Source organism: Anticarsia gemmatalis, chromosome 2 (genome assembly GCF_050436995.1).
Source record: "Anticarsia gemmatalis isolate Benzon Research Colony breed Stoneville strain chromosome 2, ilAntGemm2 primary, whole genome shotgun sequence".
Classification (NCBI taxonomy): domain Eukaryota; kingdom Metazoa; phylum Arthropoda; class Insecta; order Lepidoptera; family Erebidae; genus Anticarsia; species Anticarsia gemmatalis.
The window spans coordinates 10061399-10088732 of record NC_134746.1 but is presented as its reverse complement, the minus strand read 5'-3'; the positions used below and the strand labels follow the sequence as shown (position 1 = coordinate 10088732).

At 35.1% G+C, this 27334-nt stretch overlaps 1 protein-coding gene across 10 annotated transcripts in view; it reads right to left on the bottom strand.

Moving 5' to 3' along the window:
* Positions 1-27334, bottom strand: part of raskol (Ras GTPase-activating protein raskol) — a 159641-nt gene that overhangs the window by 51448 nt on the left and 80859 nt on the right. Inside the window, exon 2 of one of the 10 annotated variants that reach the window (XM_076131713.1) lies at positions 19380-19632. The exons of 8 other annotated variants lie outside the window; for them this stretch is intronic. In XM_076131713.1, the coding sequence (XP_075987828.1) occupies positions 19380-19554 (175 nt within the window). In that variant the 5' untranslated portion in view covers positions 19555-19632. Of the gene's footprint in view, positions 1-1079; positions 1375-19379; positions 19633-27334 lie in introns of those variants that run through there. One more of the 10 variants, XM_076131704.1, reaches the window with a different exon arrangement.

The window sequence follows — 27334 nt, the reverse complement described above, 5'->3', positions numbered from 1 at the left end:
TTTTTTCAGTTATTATTACGTGAAGACCAAAACACGAATACTATTGTTGAATATATTCAATACCAAGCTCGTTCGTGTGTATCTAAACTTTTATTCATTGATAGCAATCGAACCGCGAAGTGTCGGCCGCTCAGTCACGCTACCAGATCATAAGATTTAATGAAATATCTTCAATATTTGAGTCACTATGAATCTTAACTGTTCCCAAATACTAGAACAAATTCATATTTCAACGAAAAGGCAGTTATTAATTTTCAATGGTAATAACTGGCAATCACTAAAGAATAAATGTAATAAAACGCGTCATACAAACGTTTAAACAAACTGTAGTTTGGAGATTCTGACTGTGAGTGATATTTTTAAAGGTAAACAAACAAAAGTTCAATAAAAATGGAAAGAGAATCGATTTTACAAGGAATTCAACAAGGTTATCGATATCAAAGCCGGTAAGGTAACGAATTGTATCGTAAAAGGCAACATGAGGAGTGAGCACCCTTTTCAATTTGTTTTGGTGCACTCCTTGTTTACTAAGAACAGATGACTAAGTTAACTTCGGAGGACGAAATGCCATTAATTACAAAATGTTGACACGCTAATTAAACATGTAGCGTTTATGTGTGTAGATGTCACCGCAAAGGGTGAGTGGTGCGCCCGCCATGCTCTGGGGCAGCTATATTTAGGCTCCTGTTACACGGTGGCGACCCACCGACGTGTGATGTGATGCCTAGGCCACTGGAGGTAATCAATATACCGAGTGATTAATTGATTTATTACAGAACACTGCTCCGCAGGGCCACTGTCAGCGTTATCGACTGACCTTACAATTTATGAAAGTTGACATAAGTACGCAGAACACATATTCGCAAGATGATTCCTCGGAAGCTTTCGAAAACGTATTCCACGAAAATATGAAATGATTTCGTATCTTATCTTAGTTATGTAAGTTGCGTAAACTTGTTTATCGAGGTTATTAAACTTGAAAGTTTTAACGTAAACCATGCAGTGGATCATTGGTGTTTAGTAATATATAATATTACATATAATTATACTAAAAAGGAAACAAATGTAAAAAGACATACAAAGTATTATGTTAACAGAATGGTCACTGAACAAAAACCACGTCGTGTAACACTTGACAAAAGCACGTATAACGATCACACAAACAAGCACAATAGTTTGTACGGTGGTTCATTGGGAGCAAACCGCACAGTTCCTGCGCATTGTGGTCGCGCGTGGCGACTGCTGAGTGCTGGGGCACAACGGGCTCAACGCACGGACACTGGCGGACACTGACGGACAGTGACAGACACAAGAGCAGCGGACGCGCCTCGTACAATGAGAGCGCGCGACGCGGCGACGTGAGCGCGACACGGACCGATGCCAACTGTTTACCAACGCGCCGCAACGCGCGGTGTGCACCCACCACTATGCCAGGGATGTCACGCGATCGTACTCAACTAAATATTACTGTTTGTTTACCTCATGACCAATTAGTGTAAGTAATTCGTGGAATCATAATAGCTTGGCGCTTGAATTATTATAAAACCTATAGAAGGTAGGTTTTTAAATTGCTCCTGCAAAATGTTGAATAATTACATAGCTAACATAGAAAGGTCCTTTATAAAGTCATGACTAGTGTTTTTTTTAAATCGAATCATGTTAATACTCACACATTTGCATTATCGCATCACCCCTACAGATTCATAAGGCTTAGTTCCACAAAAAACTTGGTCATCGATAAGAATTATCATATCGCGTCGGAACTCGTAGTTATCACCTTTATCTAGTGTTGGTAATAGAGAAAAATATTATTTGTTATATTATCCTATATTATGACTATGCATTCATATTGTGGTTAGCGGTAGATGATACGTAACATTAAGCCGCTGTAAGGTCAGGTGCATAAGCTAATAACACCAGTGTCGACTTACTTCGATCACTCTATATCACATACATATATAACTCTATTGCTTATGCTAGCCTAACAGCAAGTCACTAATACTCAAATATACTATGAAATCCTACACAAATCGCTTAATGCAGAGTTCCGTTGCAGACAAGGAAGACTAAGTAAGGGATTCCTCGATGTGTAGAGCGACACACTAAGGTGACGTAGCTTTTAGTTATCTATATTACTTAGTACGGACACACTTGACTAGGTACCTAACGTAGGTGTAATATACGCTAGACTCGTACGTAATCTGAAGTAGGTACTTATTACGTAGATATTATAAATTCTGATATCATCGAAAGGGTACAAAAACATTATGAGTACACAAACGTAAAGCGTGTGAATCACACGACATACTACGTTTCTTATACATAATTGAAACTTCTCTTACACAAATTGACACTGATAGAAGCGAAACCGGGACACACGTAACAACGATAATTTGAACACAGTTTTCTTTTTTAGTCGCATGTTTAAACACGATACTACAGAATGTATGGAGCCCAGCCGTATGTAAATATCCGCACATGTGTAACGACAGTAGCCCCTTATCTGCCTGCAATAATAATTGAGCAATATACTGTAGATAGCACGAGACTTATTCGTCAACTCGGCCGCAATAAACTCGTCCGCGAGGTCGAGTCGGGAAGTTTAAACATTAACTATTTTTTTATTGTGCATCTCGGCCGAACCACGTGGTCGAGTTGATGAAGCTATTTTTTCGTATCTTGTATTCGTCAACTCGACCGACATTGAAAATATGAGGCATTATTGTACAGTGATCAACAAAAGTGTTTCGTTTTTAATTTAATTTTTGTTCTTCTATGGGTAAAATAAAAATCCGATTCAATTAGAACATGTATATTTCTGAAAAATCAACATAATCAACATCAATATAAAAATGCTTAGTCTAATAGGAATCAACAATCGGTAGATATCAACAACATGTACAATAATTATTAAAGTATTTGACTTACAAATTACTTGAACAAATTAACACTATTGTTTATAATATCACACAAATCATTTTAGAAATCAGAGAACATTTTAAAAATCACAGATCAATTAAAAATTATTTGTAACTATTTTACACCGCTGGCGCTGGTGCTAACCTTTTAAAAACACTTAACTAAATAAATGACTATAAATACTAGAAAAATCTTTGACTTACAAATTACTTAAACACTATTGTTTATAATATCACAGAAATCAGAGAACGTTTTAAAAATCACAGATCATATTTACATGCGAAAATGACCTGAATCTCAATGCACGAGGGCTCCATTTCCGTTATTCACCCCAGTATTGTGTGTTGTCGCAGGGTTGCAAGCACTCAAAATTAAATGCTTGTCTTTTAAAAATAAAATATTAAAAATTTTAATATATAAATAAACAAATAAATAAAGTTTATTTTTTATTATTTTATATTACAATTTTGTGTATATTTTTATCAAATGATAATCTATATATATGTATATAAAATATTAGACAGATGCTTTTCTTATGAGGTATAGGTACTTTGTTAATAACATAAAATTTTAATTAAGGACAGATAAAAAGATATTTTTTTTTCGAAACAATAGCGTACTCTATAAGATTATATAAGCCAAAATAATTGAAGTTTAGATATAAACTATAATCTGGCATAGCTCAGTTGATTATTACTTCATTTCTTTCCTCCAAAAAAAATTCAAAGTTGCGAAAGAAAGACAAAACTATTTTGCGAGACAGAGAAAACTATTTTAACTAATCAGGATAAAAATGCTACATTTTACAAAACTAAACGGTGATTGTAATGAAACATCTACGATCGTTATGTTAGCACAGCACGCATTTTAATTTGCCTAACAAAATAAATCTTTCCATGATATGCCTTAAACATTTTCTACCCGAATGTACATTTTGTACTCGGTCGAGATGACGAATAAAAAAAATCACAAAAATTTGCCGGGTCGACTCGACCGCATAGTGAATGTTCCTACGGTCGAGATGCACAATGAAATTATAGGTAGATTTAAATCTTCCCAACTCGACCGCGCGGACGAGTTTATTGCGGCCGAGTTGACGAATAAGTCTAGCACGAAAGTACTGCTATTTCAACATCATTATTGCTCGTATATTTTATACGAATAACTATATTACTTGGAAGCCTTTAAAATATAATGCGTTTAAAATAGAGTGATAAAGAGCTGTTTAATCTGTTTACATAGGATGAGATTTACAGCTTAACCGGAAGAAATGCGTAAACATAAATCTTCGCCGGCTAAAATTAACATATAAAGAGTTTAAAGACTGGGCTTTGCGCCGTGAAGAACAAAAGGGAAAATTATTAAATGTACGTCATAATACTCGGTAGAGCCGAGGGACTGAGTCACGAGGAGTAGGTATTGTACGCGCATTCACGCACGTGGTTAAGCACTTCTTCAGATAAGGAAAAAACATCGCGGCGTGTAACTACACTCCATCTGATACAATCTTAAAAAGTAATTTAAGTTCCGCCGCAACAAGAAGAAAAAGAAAACATTTATGTATCAAGTTATAGCTTACAACTCTAGTCCATAAAACTTATAATAACTATAGTTATCACACATTGCACATCATTCTCAAGAGAGAAGACAAGATCATTTGTCTTTTTCCGCATTGTGTGAACCCTTAAAAAACAATGCAGTTCAAAAGCACTGAACGTGAAAGTTCCAAAACACGGCGCACAGCAAGCGTTGTCCCAATTTGTATGCGTAAAATGGCACATCTGCATTGCCGTTGACTGTGGAAATCATACATATTTTTGGCACGGAACTTTTAAAATCGGGCCGAAGCCCGCCAACACGGAACTACCGGTGTAACCCGTAACCCCGATGGAGTAAGGAACGAACTACATTTACTTTCAGGTCAGAAGTAGTAAACACAACAGAAATTACTCTACATAAACATTTGAACATGACTAGTAGATGAAAATAGAAACATCTCTTTCTGTGGGTGTTGAACAAGCCAATTAACTTGATAAATATCAAATAAATAGAGTTTGGCTTAAAGCTTCGTGTTACAGGTTATAAATTGGTAAATGTTACGAATTACGATAGGACCTAAAAAAACAGCAGAATATAATCATTCAACTTGTTTTTAAGAGAGAAGAATACTTTATATTTCTGTTTAATTGGTCTCAAATATCTAAAGAAAACGTCATGGTTTATAGGAAATTATGGCAGCTATACACACAGGCAATTAACTACTGTTAGTTAAAATTACGATTATGTGTAAATTCTCCATGCGACTATCAGTGTTAGTACAAACTGTTCCGAGACTCCCACACTTTAGATGCGTACAGAATTGATAATGTGCATGCCCTATAGGCCGTAGTGAAATTGTATTGAACAATTTCGATCGAATCGACTGTCTTATAATACTAGGAAAAAATATACGGAGACGATAGTAGCTTTACATGATGTGTGAACAGCATAATAAGTATTTTGCAAGAAAAATGTCCTTTTGTTAATCGGTGTTTCACCAGGACTTATGAGCTTGGATTGTTTACTCCTTGTATACAGATCACCACAAATGAAACACTTGACTAAAGTGTACATCGTTGTATCAAAAAGAACGGTAACATTCTCGTATTTCCCAGAACTGGTAGACGCAAATATATTTTCTATTTTGCAAAACGTGTGCAGGAAACTTAAATTAAAGTGAACATTAGTTTTCCATACATCGGGCACAGTTCCAAACCCTGGCTATTTGCTTACACTGTCTCACTTTGTTGGCTAAGGTATGCAAGCTTATGATTAAGATTACCGGTGCCCAACGGTGCTATCAATCTGGTCAATGCAAATTATCATGACATAATCACAGCGTGTTTATAAATCAATATGAGGTAACAGTAGCTGCTGATGAGACATTGATTCAATAACGGTCGGTGACGCGCGACTGATGGAACACAGGCTGCCTATCAACGCTGCATCGAAAATAACTCGAAACTAAATTAAACTCTGTATACGTACAGGATGTACTGAATATACATACAGGTAAACGTCTCAGGGTTGCCGAGATCTCAAAATAATACGATGATATCTTGTAAAATTGGAGAAACATTCAAGCAATAAGTTTATACTTTCATGGAAGTTTGTTCTATCTATGAAACAGAGCAGAGATTACTCATGTTAAAGCTTTAAATACCATCACAAATCCAATTTCGAAAGTGTACCACCTTGTTTGCGGTGAACATGAGCCTCGTCAACATTCAAGCCCGGCTTACCCATTGACCGCAAGCTGTAAGCCGCACTTGTTTTAGTCGGCATTAACACGGCGGCACGGCATCCGGCGACGCAGTGGACCGACCAGTCCCCAGAGCATACGACACACGGGCGGCACAAAAGAGTTTTAATTACATCACTATATTACAGCATTTTATTGCAACTGCTGTATTATTATCGTAAAATGGAAGCATAAAAGTGCAAACGTAGATGCAACCGAATTCAATGGTAATAAATACGATATGAATTTTATCGTGTTTCATTGCAGTTCGCAATATTACGTGACATTTTGACTGCAGTCACCGAAATTTTATAACAAATTGCGTATCATAATTTGTGGAAAATAAACAATTGCAACACCTATCAGAGCACATCAGCGTAAAACAGTAAAATTAAGATAAGGTATCTTGATGAAAGCAGAAAGTAATTAGTGGTGAGTTCGGCCACTGAATTAAAATTTAACTTAATTCTCGCCAATTGCGTGCAGGATGGGATCGTTAAGACCTTTGTTTAGAGAGCGTAAACTTAAGTTAAGTACTTATATACTTTAATACGTCGGAGATACGAGATACGTGAGACCACCATCTTAAGTCAAAATTCATAAGAGACAGCTTACTTGCCCATGTTTAATTGTTCTAATAAATTACTGGCTGACTAGCTTGAGGTTTTAAATAAAATCTACTAAAAAATGTAGATGAAAATGTTAGAAAATAACCACAACAGCAGCGCGATTCCGTACAACTATCTAGTATCGACAATAGGCTAGCTATCGAAGAATTTTGTAAGAAAATCGGATAAACGTCTATAACGAGGGCCGTAGTAACTATTTTTGCAGTACATTTCAAATGTCAACTCTCATTGCTCGATACTTACCAACTATAAAGAATCGCGCTACAGCAGGCCGGTGTAAGTCCGAGTGGCGAAAGTTGAGTTATACTACACCACTATAATTTAAGGTGCCGCAATACTTACCGTATAATTTTCTACAATAATTTGTAATGCAATCGACACTTACCTGCAACAAAAAGATTACATAATTAGTGAAAGCTTTCTTTAAAACTAGAAAAGTATGTAAATAAATACGCATAAAATTAAAATAATTTAGGCATAACATGTCAGCATTTACGCACAAAATATTACGCTTGAAAAAACTGGAATAGTTTTAAGCACAGTGATTTTCCACTGGATTCTACGTAGATTCGTCAGTGTTCAAAGTTTAACTAAAGTTAGAATGAGTTTACTTGAACCTACAGTCTACAATAGTTCCACCATTAGGAGAATACAGAGAGAATACTAGATTATCAGCGCAAAGAAAAGAAGCGAGGATAAGTGCGATACGGCCTCCACAATGAGGTGACTCACTAACGAGCACTCGGATGATTCATTGTTTTCGTCGCCCGATCAAAACTTATGTAACTTGTTCGAGCCCACCGTACAACAGGTATTGTAATCTATAGATTGAAGATACGTTACTGTCAACCTACTTACTAACAACCTACACAATTTTACTAATTCAAACAGCCAATTACTAAATGTATTTCCTCTTTATCTGTTATTACTACCACATTATTATTAATACTACAAATAAAAACTAACGACATGGTTTGTTACCTTTATAACAAATTGTAAAACACGTTCCCTGAGAAAAACGTACGTAATTTATCTTAATTGTAGGTAATGACGGAAGTCAAGTTCTTCGAGGTGGAATACAGGAGGCAGAATATTAAATCGGTTTTGTTATAAGAGTAAAAAAATCGGCTAATTATCGTCAGCATCCTGTTGCCCCCAGCTGTGACCGAACCCGGGACGCCTACCATATGTCGCGATTGCGATTTGTTATAATAGCATATAAGTCATACATTGTAGTATTACATAAGACATATTAATACATAAATCCTTGTATCCTAGTATATAACTATAAAGTCCTCATATTTTAACATCATCTAAATCAAAACATCTTAATGTATCCTGTTTACTATAATTACTAATCACTTTGTTATTGTCTTTTCTCAGGACTCGCTTATCATATTTACTTTAGCCCTAAAACCATTAGCTAATAAGTTAACGTTTCACATATTGTATTAGTATATAAGCTCGTCCTCGATGTACGAACAGTTAGTTCACAGTTCACAGTTCATAGTTCGTTCTAAACATAGTCAGTTCTAAATCAATTCCAAATCTTAGTCGTAAATCAGTGTTAATTCATAACTCATGTATTATTTCTAAGTGTAATAAATAAAGTTTTATTCTTTAAAGTGAGTTTGCCATTCGCCTCATAACAAATTTGGCGCAGTCGGTAGGATACTGCAATTGTGAAGACGAAACGCACGTAGGGACAGCATCGCCCAGTCATCGTGTGGTAGCCGACGGCTTTTAACAGTTTTCGCCGAACATGCAGCTCCTGAACATATTGATGTTACTGTGGTAAGTGGCCAAACTCATATGCTCTATTTCCTTGCCTGAAATCCTTAAATCTAACTCCTAGTTCCTAAATCTTATCCAAGTTGTTTTAACCTTTTTATTATTCGTATATTTACCAAAATTTTTTTTTTTTTTTACAAAATGTCGATCGAAAGCGAAACTTCAACTTCTCTAGATATAGCGACTCTCCTCAAACTAATTCCCAAATTCGAAACAAATGTACCTGACCAGATCTACGGATTCGTCAGATCCTGCGATTCAGCTTTTAATTTAGCCACAGAGGATCAAAAGCAAATTCTATTAGTGTACGTCCTGAATAACATTTCTGGTGTAGGAGCATCAAATATCCATTGCAGACAATATAATAAATGGGCAGCATTGAAATCTTCTCTTATTAGCCAATTTTCAAACGTAAAAACCATATCGCATCTTAATTTAGAACTTCAATCTATGTTTCAAAAACCAAATGAATCTATAACCCAGTATTTTAATAGAGTAGATCTATGCAGGAGTAAAATAGTCGAAAAGTTAAGCACAGAAATCACTGACAGTACTCTTTACGGTAGATTAGCGGTTACCGAAGAAACAGCTTTAAGCGTCTTCGTTAACGGTATAAGCGCAGAGATAGGAGTAATGTTGCGAACCAAAGGCTTTACAACTCTTTCTGAAGCAGGCCGTTTCGCTATACAAGAGGAGAAAATATGTGCAATGAATCGTGCTCGACAGCAAATGTTTCGGTTAACAAACCCAACTCCACCAACAAATCATAATCATATAAATACCAGTAAAACTTGCAATTACTGTAAAAAACCAGGTCATTTAATTTCAGAGTGCCGAAAAAGGCAATTTAACAATTATAAAAATCTACAGTCGAATCAGGTAAACCAACGTGCGCTTCCAGCTCCTAAGCCTAAAATTCATAATTTAAACTCCAAAGCGGCCCCGGATCTGGACATGTCCGAGGAAACCGCTTCTCGATATTATGTCCAGACAAAAATGATCCAAAATCAAGTCCCGCTGGAGGATCTCCAGCTATAACAAAACAAATTTCTAGACCAGTCCATCGGGGACACATAAAAAACACGCAAGTTTCGCAAAGTCTATCAGTGTATCGGACACAACTTCGCGACGCTTTTACTCAGACTGATTATCAAACATCGCCAAGTCTACCAGTGTATCGGACACAACTTCGCGATGCATGTATTCAGGCTGAAATCCAAACAATAATTAAATCTAATCCTATATCATTTAATAACTCTAGCTCTAGTATTAAGCAAAAATCTACTCCTAAATCTTGTACTAAATCTGACGCTCAATCTGAAACTAAATCTAATATTAAATCTAATACTAAATCTGATACTAAATCTGACACTAAATCTAATTGTAAATCATATACTAAATCTAATTCTAAATCTCGTCTGAACTCAACAAAATCAAAGATCACGAAATCCATCAGAATATCTTCTTTAAACGTACCTCCTGAAAATCTTCTACACTGCAAATTCCATATTGAAGGCAACCCAGTTACTATGCTAATAGATACCGGCGCAGCCATTTCTGTCCTCAAAAAGGAAAAGATTGGTAACGCACCTCTAGATGTATCGGACATCGTATCTATAGTTGGTATATCTGGAAAAGATTCTTCAATACAAAGCTTTGGCACAGCACAAATTGCTCTAGACAATTTCTCTAAGTTTAAATTTCATGTAGCTAATCTTAACATAGAAGTTGACGGAATTCTTGGTAATGATTTTATGACTAAATTTAATGTTAGTATTCATGTTCAATCTAAAACAATGCGTGTACGAGACCGTTCCTATAAATTGTTCAATATAGGTGAAATCACAAAGGGATCCTCAGATACAAACCAGTTAATAGGGTCAAGGGCCGAAACAGTAATCACATGTCTCACTAATGATGTACAGAATGGTCCCGCAATCATAGACAAACAAATAATTAACAAAGACATAACTATTCCAAACGCACTAGTGACAGTCAAAAATAACAAATTTCTAATTACATGCGTAAACACTAGTGACAAAGACAAATTAATAGATATTCCTATAATTAAAGCAACGAGTTTTCAAACTATTGACTTATCTCAGAATATTCATACAATTAACTCAACAAATATTAAATACAACGTCCATGATAAGAGGTTAAAGGTAAAACAATTAATTCGACAAGATCATTTAAATAACGAAGAGAAACAGTCATTAGATAAAATCATCAACAACTTCTCAGATATATTTTATATAGAAGATGAGCCTCTTACATTCACGAGTCATACAAAACATACAATTCCAACTACCTCAGATGTTCCTATCAACACTAAAACTTATCGGTTTCCTTACGTACATCAGCAAGAAGTCAAATCTCAGGTTCAAAAAATGCTAGACCAAAACATAATTCAACCTAGCACATCGCCTTGGAGCAGCCCCATTTGGGTAGTACCTAAAAAACTAGACGCTTCAGGAAAACAAAAATGGCGTGTGGTGATAGACTACCGCAAATTAAACGAAATCACAATCGGAGACAGTTATCCCTTACCTAACATAACAGACATTCTAGACAAATTAGGTCATTCAATTTATTTTACTACATTAGATCTTGCTTCTGGTTTTCATCAAGTCGAAATGGACCCTAAAGACATACCTAAAACCGCGTTCAGCACTCCATATGGTCACTATGGGTTTCTTAGGATGCCTTTTGGATTGAAAAATGCACCCGCAACATTCCAAAGAGCCATGGACAATGTTCTCTTAGGTTTACAAGGTGACCGTTGCTTTGTCTATCTTGACGATATTGTGGTATTCGCATCAAGCCTTCAAGAACACGAGCAAAAATTAACCGAAGTTTTTAATCGCCTTAAGCAGCATGGTTTAAAGGTCCAACCAGATAAATGTGAATTTATGAGAAAAGAAGTAGCATATCTCGGTCATATTATATCAAGTGAAGGTGTTAAACCTAATCCGAGTAAAGTAGAAGCAGTTCAAAATTTCCCAATTCCAAAATCATGTAAAGATATCAAATCATTTCTAGGTCTTGCAGGTTATTACCGCAGATTCATTCCAAACTTTAGTAAACTAACTAAACCTTTAACATGTCTTCTTAAAAAGGACACATCATTCATTTGGGGTGAAAGCCAACAAGAAGCCTTTGATAAATGTAAAGAAATTTTAACCACAACTCCCCTTCTTCAATATCCAGATTTTAACAAAGAATTTATTTTAACTACGGATGCTTCATTATACGCTATCGGTGCTATACTTTCTCAAGGAGAAATAGGCAAAGACCTACCTATTGCATACGCATCAAGAACATTAAACAAAGCCGAATCTAATTACTCAGTGATCGAGCGCGAAGCCTTAGCCATCGTATGGGCAGTCAAACATTTCCGCCCATATCTATACGGTCGTAAATTTAAAGTCGTAACTGACCATATGCCTCTTAAATGGCTATTTAGTATCAAAGATCCCGGTAGTCGTTTAGTCCGTTGGAGACTAAAACTTGAAGAATATGACTACGAGATCATTCATAAATCAGGTAAATTTAATACAAATGCAGATGCATTATCCCGACCTCCTATTTTGAATTCTAACGTAATCGATTTCACTCAAGATAGTCCAAGTCCTTCAGACCACGTAGAACGCAATGACAATAAATTCCCATCCGATGAAGATGACTATATGCAAATTAATTATGAACATTTCCTTTCTTTACAAGATCCTGATATTAATTGCTTTGATCCTTCTATTATAAAAATCTCACCGAATCAATTATTAGATCCTAGACATAAAAACATATTTCTACCCATATCTTGTAATCACGCTGACCATAATAATTTACTAAATCAAGCTTTATCTTTATGCGCACCTGTCAACCTAGATAAACCAAAATCACTCTATAGTGTAGATCACATTATTTCTAGTGAAAAGCAAAATTTTTATTTATGTTATACAAGACCCAACCATTTCGATCCTTGGGACAGTGAAAGTTACTTCAAAGCACTTTTGTCCTGTCTACAACACCATAATATAGATACTCTTTATATTCCCGATCTTAAGTATGATACAACTTGTAAATTATTAAATAATGAGCAACTGCGTATTTCAGCATACCTAGGCCAATACTATAATTGCGAAATTATCATTTGCGAAAACAAAGTAAAATATCCTAAACCAGAAGAAATTCCGAAAATTCTTAAAACATTCCACGATGAACCACTTTCAGGACACCGTGGTATTTCTGAAACAACAAAAAAGATTCGCGAAGAATATTATTGGAAAGGAATGACCAATGATATCAAAAATTATATCGACTCTTGTCTCACCTGTCAACGGAATAAAATTCAGAGAAAGAATTTTCAAGCTCCCATGGTTATTACCTCCCAATCCACTGAACCATTTGAACGTGTCTCAATTGATCTTGTTTCATACTCAGAAATAAGTGATAACAGTAACAAGTATATTTTAACTTTGCAAGATGATTTAACGCGTTTTGTACAAGCTTATGCTATCCCAGACAAAGAAGCCGTAACAGTAGCCAAGCAACTACTACATTATTGTCAACATTTCGGGGTTCCCAAACGTTTTCATTCTGATCAAGGCACCGAATTCATGAATAAAGTTATGAAACAATTAGTAAAATTTCTAGGATGCAATCAAACATTCAATACTGCATACCATCCACAAACAAACGGTGCTCTAGAAAGGTTCCATGCAACATTACGCGACCATATTCGTATGTATTATAATCGTCATTTAAAAAACTGGGATCACATAATTCCATTTGCAATCATGTGCCACAATACTTCCACTAATGCTTCTACGGGTTACACTCCCCATGAACTCCTTTTCGGATTTAAACCTCGTCCATTTTATTCGTTAAAACCAATTCCAGAATATAACGCATGTGACTATTTAAAGGACTTAAACGAACGTCTTCGAGTGTCTCGTGATACAGCTCTGATTAACTTAGAAAGAATGAAAGAAAAAGCTAAAGAACGCTATGATAGTCAAATTAAAAACCCAATAGAATATAAAGTAGGTTCAAAGGTATTGTTACGAGTTCCTAATCCTAATAGTTTAGATGCAAAATGGGATGGTCCATACGAAGTGTTACGTGTAGGCTTTAATGAAAATTATTTGATTCGAAAGGCAGGTAAAAATCAATTAGTGCATGCAAACCGTTTGCGACCTTATTTAGATAATAATATGTAGTAGAGATAATTAATGTTAGATATATATTAAGTAAAATTTATTTATAATTTCCAGGGTCTGTCATTTTACAACAGCCCAGAATGACATATCTTTACTCCAATCCCTTTATAGTCCTAGTTATATACTCAATTTTATAATCTGTTCCTTTATTAAACTCGTAGTTGTAATATTATTATACAAAATTTATAAATTTATTAAAATACGAATTCAAAATTATCGTAAAACTAATGGAGACAATGTTGTTTCTATTGCAGGGCAACCAACGGAATCGTTGCCAATATAAATTTCTCCCAACCTCTCACTTCCAACGCTGGAATATTTTATAACGAAGAAGGCCAAATATTAATTAGCGAAGAATCATGGAAATTAATCATGTATCGTGATCTGAAGCCCCTATTCATTTCCTATGAGTCCTTACAACGACTTTCAAATAATTTTAATTCTATGTCATTTAAACATTTGAATTTCCCTACTGTTCTTTCAACTAAATCTTATCTTAATGTTAGCTTAAATAAAATCGAAAATAGACTCTCAGAACTAAGTATGTATCTAGGTAAGAATTCACGCCAAAAGAGAGAACTGTTAGATGGTTTGAGTTCTGTTTTAAAATGGCTCATTGGTACTCCTGATGCCAAAGATGCCAAACATTACAACGAATACATAGATCTTCTCGAGAAACAAAATCTAGAAATGTCTGAACTAATGCAAAAACAAATTCAAATTACTAGCTCAACTATAAAAAACTTTAATGAAACCATATTTAAAATATCATTCGATGAACAAATTATCAACGAAAATATACGTCGCTTAAATGACTACTTCAACAAAACCGAAAATCTAGTGTTTAATTTAAAGATAACTGAAGATATTACATCTATTACTATACAAATTCTTGAATTGGCTACAAATCTCGAAAACGATATCAATGACTGCCTTACAAGTATCCTCTTTGCTAAATCAAACATTATCCATCCGTCTAATAAATTACGAACGAATAAAAGATTAGTTACTTCCGTCTCTATAGAAAACATCCATACACTTCTAGATTCTTCATATCTATCAGCCTACGTCTTCTCTGATCGACTAGTTTATATTTTAGAATTCCCATTAGTTCAGAATGATCCTTTAAGTTTATATCATATATATTCAATTCCTATCCAACATCCTAATTCCTCTTTCCACTCAACTATTATCCCTGAGCATACTTACCTGGCCACTAACCCTAGTGGACAAAGATATGTCTCAACGAGTTTGCTGAACAACTGCAAAGTCTACGCTTCACGAAAAAGCATCTGTAAAGACCTCGTGATCTACGATTCTTCAGCACGACCAATCTGCGAGATGGATATCCTCCTCAGTAAATCGACAACAATCCCTACGACTTGTACAACCACAACATTTCCTGCCGAAATTCAAACGTTTCAACCTCTTGGCAACAATAAGTGGCTCTACATTTTAACAAAGGATACTCACTGTGTATTACAATGTCTGAATGAAATTTCCAACCACAAACTTCAAGGATCCGGAATCATAAAACTACCTGAGGGCTGTAAACTCCACACCGGATACAGCACTCTGTCAGCATATCAGTCATCAGAAGACAATGTCACATATCCAGTCATCGTGCCCGACATCAGAACTGAAGATTGCTTTGAAATACCCGAAGACATCAAGACTCCAACTCTACTTCCTATAGCCATCAATGATGTACCATTAGATGCATTAAAAACTATCAAGAATCATCTAGACACTTACTCTCAAGAACTACAAAACTTACGGTCTAAATCAGCATCTCAAAGGTTCTTAGAGAATAACCGAACTAGTTTTTCATGGTTCTATTTTATATTGGGTATATTCATGTTAACATTTCTCCTGTTGAAACTATTCAGTCGATGGTATAGATTTACCCAATGTACAAACGAAAGAGGATGTATACAAATCTTTAATAACTGCTTTGACAACTCCTCCAGAAGACGATCCAGTCAAATTAGTATCCCAATGAGGACCATCACTCATAATACTTCATGTATCTCAGAAGACGAAGACGAAGAAAATAATGCTACAAGAATACTGCCACCATCTTCTCAAAGTTTAGGCGCCAACGCCCAATCTTTGTTCTAAGGGGGGAGGTGTTATAATAGCATATAAGTCATACATTGTAGTATTACATAAGACATATTAATACATAAATCCTTGTATCCTAGTATATAACTATAAAGTCCTCATATTTTAACATCATCTAAATCAAAACATCTTAATGTATCCTGTTTACTATAATTACTAATCACTTTGTTATTGTCTTTTCTCAGGACTCGCTTATCATATTTACTTTAGCCCTAAAACCATTAGCTAATAAGTTAACGTTTCACATATTGTATTAGTATATAAGCTCGTCCTCGATGTACGAACAGTTAGTTCACAGTTCACAGTTCATAGTTCGTTCTAAACATAGTCAGTTCTAAATCAATTCCAAATCTTAGTCGTAAATCAGTGTTAATTCATAACTCATGTATTATTTCTAAGTGTAATAAATAAAGTTTTATTCTTTAAAGTGAGTTTGCCATTCGCCTCATAACAGATTCAATATTCTATATAGATACATGGTTATCTGTTTAGTAAACCACACCGCAACGTTAATTTATAAATAATTTTATGTAAACAATATAAGATTAATTTTATCGGCGACTTACACGCAAGACGACTTTAAAAATATATAACATAATAATATGTAGATAATCACTTCGTTTGAGTACCAAAGAAAACGGCAGATACATTCATAACAAATCAGGAAAATCACGAAATAAACTAAGCGTAACTTTATGTAGTAGTCACGTTTTCAAAACATATTTGATCGGTCTGTACTGTGTCACACTCGCGTACTCGTGCCTTCTAGAAGTAATCACAAAATCAAACATCGTGTTAACATTTAGTAAAAAGTCGGGCAACGCCATTTAAAGGGAGGAAATAAAACGTATAATGGAATGGGCACTAAACGCTCTTTCTTCCAGTAGTGGTGAACAGGAGAGATCGGTTTTCCGTATTTATCGAAAGAACGCGCTTGGAATTGCTTCTGAGAGCTTAGTTCAATAAAAACTATGGAGAATTTAGTAATGACGGCCTTCAGAGCGTAACTAGTTTTTTTGTACAACCAGCTCTCGTTTCCACATCCACAGTAGGAGGTGGCCTCTACAACGTTGACATATACGGAGTATGAACTTGATCTCGCAAAATGGGTATCGGAAAATCAAGTACACCTTAGAAAATACTTTTTTCTTAGTACAAGTGATTGTGTGCACACGCCATACAACAATTTACAATGTACATCGAGTTTGTAGGAATAGTTATTACGATCGATTAAAATAGCAATAACATAACTAATTCACCATGAAACGCGGTGACCTATTCCGCGAAGCTTTATCGTACAAGCAGGTCGTTAGCCTACCGCAATAACATAAAACTGAACTTATAACACACAGTTTTATTCGTCATGAGTCAGTTCTTAGAAAACGGATGCGTTAATTTGACACAATTTGAACACAATGGCAGGAGTTGCTCATTATCCGTGACGGTCGCGGACATGCTCATTGAATTTTCGCGAATCTCTCATTTAGATGGAAACTCGTGATTTATTCACCCGTGAATGAAGGTTAGCTGAAGTTTAATATAGATTGCCAATTAGTTGATTGGATAAGATCAGTAGCAGATCAAAAAACTGAACCGCAATGTAGAGGCCGCGGGCCTATAATTTCACAAGAGCAGCAGAAATAACAGAGTGAAAACTACTTCTTACTGTGAATGTAATAGTATCCATTTCCGAAAGTATTGGAATTATAAGCCAGTACAGTAATGTTACTAATACGACCGGATGCACTAGAAAATGTTGACCTCATAAAATAATGTATGTGACCATTGAAGGGTCCTATTATACTAGATATGTTGATTCAGATATGCATAATGTGTCGAAGAATAATAATATGATGCTTGAAGTCCCGGAGGAGTGCGGCGGTGAAGACGATGGCGCGGCTAAGTATGTGGGTCAAACCCGTATAGTGACACCGGCCATTGAGGCTCGCGTGCTCGACATTCAGTTCCACATGTGTACAAACAAACGCTGCACGAACATAATGTACTTATGTAAAGAATTTAATAACGCGAGCTGTGTGAGTACCTACTGAAACTGAACAACGTGGACTTTTTGTTAGGTAAATAAGTGGTTGCGTAGCCTTGACTCATTTATACCTTATTATTTTTATATACAGAAAACGTCCACTATATAAATAACACATCACAATGTAAGTCATCAAAACTGACACTGTGACGTCTGAAAAGCCTTTCAAACGGATATTACAGAATATTCTAATAATATTTTCCATTATGTACAAGTTATCTATAATAAAGTGAGGAAATATATCATTGTTATGTGTAAATGCGCAGTAATTAGTAGATTTACGTAAAGTCATGGAAACCGTGTCGTGGGAGCCATATTGTCTGTGCGTGGGCAACGTTTTGAGCTACGAGTGTCAGTTTCTTTATAGTCGGCGCATTGTTCATTTGTACCTAAAGATTACCTCTTCGCCTTGCCAACTGATGTCCTTTCACGATTTTTACACGGAACAATGACAATTGTTTCCGAATAAGGATGAGGAATAAAGCCAGTAAGCTCTGCGGTATTATTCTTTAGAGGACAAACTTATTGTTAATTAAAAATCTTAGAATTTTCTTTAATACAATTCCGCTATTATGTTTTGATGGAGTAAAGACATTGAAGTATGAGAAGATCTACTATTATAATAATATACGTTTATCATAAGGAAAATCAATTATACAATAAAATCTGCGTTGTATGATAGCCTTCGCTTTGTTTCGAACACCAGTTTATTAAATGTTTTTATTTACGCATTATATCTTCTTTAGTATATTTTATACCAAGACTCTCCTTTATAAAATATTTTCCAATTCAAACAGAAACAGTTTTTTATCACTAGAACCATTCCTACGGCCGAATGTCGCAAGGGCTTTAGACTTTATAAACCGTTGGTCACGAGCGTTGCCAGAAATGTAACAAAGATTGACCTTATTCAGCTGGCGGCAACGTTTGACGCGGTTGGTGTGCTAAACACAATGCTATGAATCATATTTTCCCACAATTTTGTCAGAGAAGTGCCAGTGGCCGCCACGCGTCTCTACAAAAAATGCACACAATAAATGACATTGCATTTATCTTCAAGTATTGTACGGTTCAAAAATCGCGTTGATGGCGTAAATAAATACGTTTACGAAGATATGAAAATACTTTTTAATAATTAATTAACTTTCCATACCGTGACACCAAACTAATTATTAACTTCATAATAAAATATGACATCAAAGGTCAGATACATGAAGTAATTAATAAGATAATTGTATGGCAATAAGTAAACAATAACATCATAATTAAAATTACCACTGTAATTACTGTAGAAAATAAATTACAACTCTACTTTGACTCTATCCTTCGAATCGTGCTGCCATCTACCATCGAGTAGTAACAATACTTACATGCCCGTAACGCGTCAAGAGATGGCGGTAGTGTCGCCGAACTACCTCCCTGCATCGCCGCTAGAGCGGAGTACGACTCTCTGTCGCATGGTATCACTTCGCTGTATTTTCTTTTCCTGTGTATTATCGCCTTCCACATATTAAATTTTGTACGTTTTTCTCGTTGAAGACTCATTTACATTCCTTTTTTTACACTTTTTAATAAATAAGTTTCACCAATGTAAATTCCAACGTATTCACTGACAATTCATTGCTGTAGATAGAAATATGTTTAGTTTAGCAGTCATAAGGTATCTGTTGGATAAATCGCGAGTGAGTTCAAGGGTCGAGTGAATAGACGCCGACAATTGGCGTGTAAATCACTAGCATTACGACAACACGATAATATAACAAGATAACGATACTCAATGAAGATAGGGGCGCTGCCCTCAAGTGTCTCTACCAAGTCTCTACACATCACTGTACACTATGCGGCTGTAGAGCATGTAACTAGACATGATTTGTTTAAATCATGTAGACAGTTAATTATATAACTCACACTATATCTGGCTAACTGATAAGGCACTTTATTTCTATTCAAGTTTATGAATGAAGTAGGCACTCAAATTGAAAATGATACTTTAAGGCATCAATATAAATTACAAACAGTCATTGAAAACGTAAAATAAAGATAATTGCGATTCACAATTTCATACGATAATAGGTATTCATTATTGTATAGATTACAGTCTGTAGGTGCGAACAGACTTACGTCAAAATTTTAACTGTTCATTCATATTTCTAGTTGTTTTAATTAATCAATGAAACATAATAAGGTGCTACACAATTTACTACTTAATTGCACATTGCGATAAAATCCGAGTTGTTAATTAGTAAATTCAGCGGAGCCTAAAAAGTTAATAAGTGGTCTTGCTTTTATCACGGTTAATAATACACCACTTTTTTTGTCAACACGCGTCTTATTCGCTCATTTAGACGTTTTTTTTTCTTTTCTAACAACACTGTAGTTTGAATTAACCAAACAAAGATCAGTTTTTTTCTGATGGTTAGTATTTTTAAACCACAGAAAGAAGTTTTCTGCACAAGATACCTAACCCACTTTATCCCTATATAATCCTGCTGCTATTTATAGTACTAGATACTTTTAATCCCCAAAGAACAATTGGTAAGTCTTGAACAGAATCAGATCAAGTATGAACTCGCTCATTTTGCCACAGTTTTGCCGCTACCTGAGAGGCCTAATGTGCGCGTATGACTAAAAGGGTTTAAGTAATAAATAATTTGGTAACGAAATAAAGTGACGCATGGTTGTATAATGACGTCACGTGAAATTCCCTACTTGAAGCACTTATGACAAAGTTATCAGGACGAATAACGGGCTCCTGGCATTCCGTAACGACCGACGACATTTAAGTAAAACCTCCTGGGACAAATGTGGCTGCCCATTTAAAGTTACATAATCGTTCAGTATATAGTCAGTCGTTTGAGGGCACTTTTATTTTGTCTGTTTGTTAGTTTAAGCGGGGTAGTGACTAGTGGGAATCCTAGTTGTTAATTTAATTGTGAAACGTTTTCTTTTAAAGAAATAAGAAAGAAAGCCACATAAGCTGCTTTGAGGCAGTTCTATCTTGACTATTCCACTATCCTGCCAAGTACATATTCGATTAGTCAACTAATATTCATTTTATTTATATCACTGGGCACCACCAAGTATGGCCATGAACATTGACCTACAGGGACAGCCCTTATGCGTAATTTTGATTTATGTGCCGAGTACCGACATATTTAGTGTGTCCGAAAGTATATCCGATTTTAGGGCACATGTCGAACTAGATCATATAACAGTCCGTGACACTTTGAACAAAACAGCCGCAGGTGCTCACAACACAGTGTGCATTACAATTATCTGCAATTAGAAATAATAAGTCCCTTCTATTTTAATAGAAATGACACGCAGCAATGATTGAGCGGTAAAAATGTCACGGATAACTGTATTTGTTTTACAATTAAGTGAATGAGGACGGGTGTTGAAATTCTCGCAGACCCTGGACACTGGCCAAGAGCTAACCTTAATTAAAAGTCTGATGAGATTTAATCGCCCGCTTTTTCACAGCATTATTTTAAGCGCTTTCCGAATTTCACAGCAACAATAGAGTTCTTGAAAACAAAATATTTTTAGAGATTGAGAAAACAATAATGTGGCCATTTTAACGGACGATTGTTGACTAAACAATTATGAGAACTGAAACTGCAACAAGCTAATTTTATTCAAATGTCGCTAATTTGTTAGAATAAAAGCCGGAGCTTATTCTTTAAAAAATAAGATTAAAATGTCAGTCTAGCATAAGCTATAAGAGTAGCGGTCGATTTCGGTTGCGTTTGTTCCTATTATGAAACTAACCGAATTAGGACGGAAAAAGGTAATACAGTTAAGAGAGTGGAGTGGCTTACTTAAGCATGGTGTCCCAACTTCCTAGGCGAGGCATGACCAAGTACAATGTAATATTTTAACGAATCGTCAGCGCTTTGTCTTAATTCGCCATTGTACCGAAACTATCGTCGACGTCATTAGCTTTGCATACAATGCCATTGACTGAAGATGAGTCAACGCGATGCCGCTCTTGCGGTCGTGATTCGTAAAGACTATGCATCACCGATTGGCTTTTAATTCATGATTAATTAGTGTATTTAGGGACAACGTGGCCATATTTAGTTCCTACGTAACGTGATAACATAAAGTTATGAAACATTACGTTAAAAATAAACAATGAAAATTTCCCCAACTTCCCGATTAAAATTACTCACACTAAACAATCATAGGAACTATTTGAAACTGAACAAAACTTATACGCTGGTATAACTATCCTAAATCAACAGTCCATGACAGAAACACAAACGAACACGCCACTGAAAATTGTGTTAATGAAATAAAACTTCAACGGTGTTTTGCCGAATCAATCACTTATGTAGGCTAGTGGGCTTCAATCTATATAAATTTACACATTTTTGTATAACATTAGCGGAAACAACCACATAGTACAAATTAAACCGTCATATTGTCCGTAGCTGATTTATGAATGGTCGATAAAACTAACCCTTATTCATAAACACACTATAAACCTATTTTAGTTAAAAAGCTACTAAAATAGGTTTCCTCTTTTTAATTTCGCTAAGAATTGAAAGAAACAAAACTCTTTATAAGCCTTTCATAACTTCACATATTTTTATGAATAAGAGGTTAAGAATACAAATAGATTTATAAGTTTTACATTGTTATTACGTGGGATATTACAAATGTTCGTGCGCAGATGGAGGCGGTGCTGCCTGCCCATCCATCCCACACGATGTTGGTACTCTTCACTAAACAACTAATAATAGCCTTGTATTTAAAGTTTCATCATGCTATTTTGACGCATGTTTAACGCACCTCCGCGATCCGTGGAAGTGCAAGCACAATTGTCGATGATTACAAACATGACTTAAAATAGATTTTACTACTTCGCCGTTAATGAACGGTGTAGTTCCTGGAGAGAAAGGAAACTTCCGTGCAAATTATATGGGAGAAATCATTATAAGACGAGCTCTACCTACAAAATCTACAAATCATAATATGACTTTGGAAAGTTATAGGTAGTTTAACTTTGCTTTTGTTTGTCTCGACTAGGATATGTAGGTATTCTGAGTATTAGCCATACCTTTTAAAACTTCAACTGAAACTACCTCAATTGTCAAGAATTTCACATTATGTATCTGTCATAAAAAAATCTATCCCTACGTACCAGTCCCGATATCAGGTAACATAACTGAAGTTTTCAGATTCAATTAATAAAGAAGCAAACAATTTAAACACGATTCAACCAATACTGTAAATACTCATAACAAAACTGTATTTTCCTATCAAACAGCAAACCGATTACAATAAAATGACTCAGGTAATAGGAACAGTCACGCCAACGGTACAAGAACTACAAGATTATGACATTACCAACAATATTGTAACATAACAAGGATAATATATATAACTATGTACTGTCCTCTATATTGCTTATAATTACATCTACCGTCACATCCTTCCCATTAACCTTGTATTACTCATTAAAAACGCACTAAATCAACGACAGATGGCGTTGTGCCAACACCATTGTTTACAATACCGAAGCAATAAACTAGAAGTTAGGCTGTGTAAAAAATACGGCACTGCAATGCTACTATAACCATCGATGTAGATACAAAAAGTATTAATAACACTGATTCCTATAACACGGTTTGCTTAAAACGATATTGTCGCTTAGGCCCTTTTTCTTTGGTTGTAATGGCTACTAGTATGTTGACTTATGTAGTTCAATTGAGTAATAAATATTTGATAATGGGAACTTGTTTGATAACCGAGCTAATGTAAGTCGAATATAAATTCAAGTGCGCTTTTATTTTATCTCCAATTACATTGATAAATTGTAGCCCTACAGTTGACCAACGCGATCGAAATAAATTAACTCCAATAAAATTGCTCGAAAGAGGACTTGAAAACGCAGCCACAAAAACCTTGTAATATACATTAATTATTTCTTGTTCAAATCGCTAGCTAGTGGTCAATTATTATTACGTAACAAACTAACCATCGTCACTAATAAAACCATAGAAAAATCATAAACCGTTTATAGAATGGCCACAGACGTTGACAGCTCTATACAATGACGCTATAGAAATGTACGATTACGTGACTAATTTCTTACGCGTTTATCACACTAGGCTATAGTAACTATCAGGAAAAATGATTTCCCGGCTTTTTTTCGTACAAAAAAGTTTTATGGGAAAATAGTTCCCAAGTATAAGTAGAGTAGGTATTGCCGAAATTACTCCGACAAAAAATAAAACAAATAATAATTCATCCTTTTATTTAGTAAGTATTAGCGTAAAAATGTCTATTTATAAATTCAATATCATGTTAACTTATCCCACATGCTGTCCTATTCTGTAGAGAGCGTTGTTCAACAACGTGTACGGGCGACCACCGACGACGAGCTTTTTGTTTAGTAAAATACGGATTATAATGTTTTATAGACTTTTAATTTTATAACATTTTAGGTAAAACTAGTATAGCGGATGCTAAATCATACACAAAGCAAGAATTTTATGTTAATGTTACAAAAACTAGACTTTATATCGCAAATATTTTCAATGAAACGAATGAAGATCTAAAGATTTTTTTCTTTTAGGGAATAATCAATTGATTACCTTAACTTCAAAATTACAATAGACATGCCCATTTTAATTCCTATGTTAAACAGTATATTTAAAATGACACAAAATCATTCGAAGTAATCCTTGGACTTGTAAATCTTAGAAAGGAACTGCTTGAAATAATACTACACAAACGAATGTACTTCTAAGATGTTTGGTTCGATTTGCTGAAGACATTCCCAATAATGAAGACATTACATTATTCAACAAGCTGTTTCTATGTTAATCCTAATAGCAGGCCAACAAATCTTCGTCTTTATCGTATCGGCATACTACCATTTACAAGCCATGAAGGATTTTGATTACTTCGCCAAAACGCCAAGTCCGTTTCCAAATGCGAGCTCATTCAACTAAGTATAAAGGGGGTTTCTGGCATGACGTCAACTTACACCCGGTGATCATATCCCGGCTCCAACATCCGTGTACAACGGATGCTGGCACGATGCCAAACTAACGAAGCTAAGAAATGATTTAACGCTTTATTTTGGACAGTTACATTCAAACTCAGCAGAATATCGTTTACGTTCGATCGTTTTGAAACGCATTATTTTAGAAATCTGTTCATGCGGTGTTCGAGTCATCATTACCTGTATGGAGAGAAAAGTAGGATAAAGCAACATTGTACATTTTCTACAAACATGTATTTCCTTCTGTTTTCTAGCTTTGTAAGATAAACAGTAGTTATTTTACGCAGGTAATTATGCCTCAACACCTCCGCTCATAGTTGTCTTGCTCACACAAGACGCAAGTACCTAGTAATGTTCATCGTCATTCTGTGCCGAAGGTTTAGAAACGTGCTTCAATGACTCAGACGATACATACAATTATTCGATACTTTTGAAAACTCATAAAGCGCAGATTGTTATAATGACATCATAACGACACACCCGTCACACTAATAGAGTAACAGACCAAATTAAACAACACATCCATTCAACGAAATGAAAAGCGAATATCAATTTCAACTGACTTATTGACATTAATAAATTATGTAAATTAAACTAACGTCAGTTTTATCTTTTATACGAACGACCCGGAAAACGAATTATCTTATCTATCTGGCTACTGGTTTAAATTGCATGCGTTTGTTATAATGTGCATCAAATTGCTATGACTGAACGGTGAACAGTTACCAAGTGGTACACAGATATGATCTAAATAACGTAAACTGTCTACTTTCAAATCAGATATTTGAGAAAGAAACCGATACTGTGATGTTAGTGGAATGCTTCTCTAAGGAGGTTGCATTACAGTAAAGACAGAACTTAACATTGAGAGCAGTAAACAATAACAATGAATCACTGATACAAGTTAGGAACGGATTTACGAGAAATACCAATAAATTCATGGTCATACATAAAAATAAATAAACAAAAGCTGGTATATTTCCATTTTCATCTTATTATAATGAAACAATAATAATAGGTTATAATGTGGTCGCGAGGCCTCCCATACATCAACTTGCGGAACACGTGCTGGCCAGTCTCATGGCATATTTATTTACATATCTAAACAAAACACCATATAAACATCTACATCCAAGGTCTAAGCTTGACAGTGATATTTTTAATGATATCTATCTACCCTAATTGGGAAAAATGAGAATGAGAAACAATAATAATTATTATTATGAATAACATCTACATCTTTAGGAATTGTATTTTGATGAAATTTTGTGAAACATCTCTTAGACTTAGCGAAGCAAACAACTCATGTTTTTAAGAAACTGAACAATTTTATTTCGACCATTACCACGAATGCTGGACAATGCAAGAGACAGCAGAAGTCGCTTATTCTATAATATTGTTACAAATCGCGATAGTATCATTAATCCTATAGCTTCCAGCTTGTAGTGGTGTATCGGTATTGTTCAAATATAGGTCATTTAACACCTGAGCCGTGATCTGAACAAGCACGAGGCGACACGCCAACTCTCTTAGATTTAGGTCGCTGATACTTGATATCAAAAGAGTTAATAAACTGAAATTTATTTGTTGAATGAGTTATTGTTTCAGAATGTAAATTAATATTTCTGACCTCACTCACTTATAACGTTTATCACGCCACTTCTCAAATAGAAGTAAAGGAATGGAGCGCTACTTACAATTATATTGTAGCATTATTTATACTAATATTATAAAGCTGAAGAGTTTGTTTGTTTGTTTGTTTGAACGCGCTAATCTCAGGAACTACTGGTCCGATTTGAAGAATTCTTTCAGTGTTAGATAGTCCATTTATCGAGGAAGGTTATATATAGGCTATATATCATTACGCTACTACTAATAGGAGCAGAGTACGAGTGAAAAATGTTTCAAAAACGGGGAAAATTTTGACCCATTCTCTCTTATGTGACGCAAGCGAAGTTGCACGGGTCAGCTAGAGCTTGATATTAAGCGAGATATTATAACTTTTATTACCTTTTACCATATTTTAGTCAACCTTATTCTATTACAGCCTTACAAGGGAAATCAACGAACTATCATTAAGATGCTTATATTATCAGTAATCGCGCGTAAACTAACTTTGATAAGCTTCTGGGTGGTATGCCAAGTACTTAGAAGAATACAAAGACATTAATAATAAGTTATTGGCGACCAAGAGTCGTCCACGCAAGCAATGATATCTATATGTCAATCACGTTTCTATTGATGCCGCGGTCAAAGCGGGCACATAGTTATACTTTATAACCCTTATAGCACATCTAATACTGATAA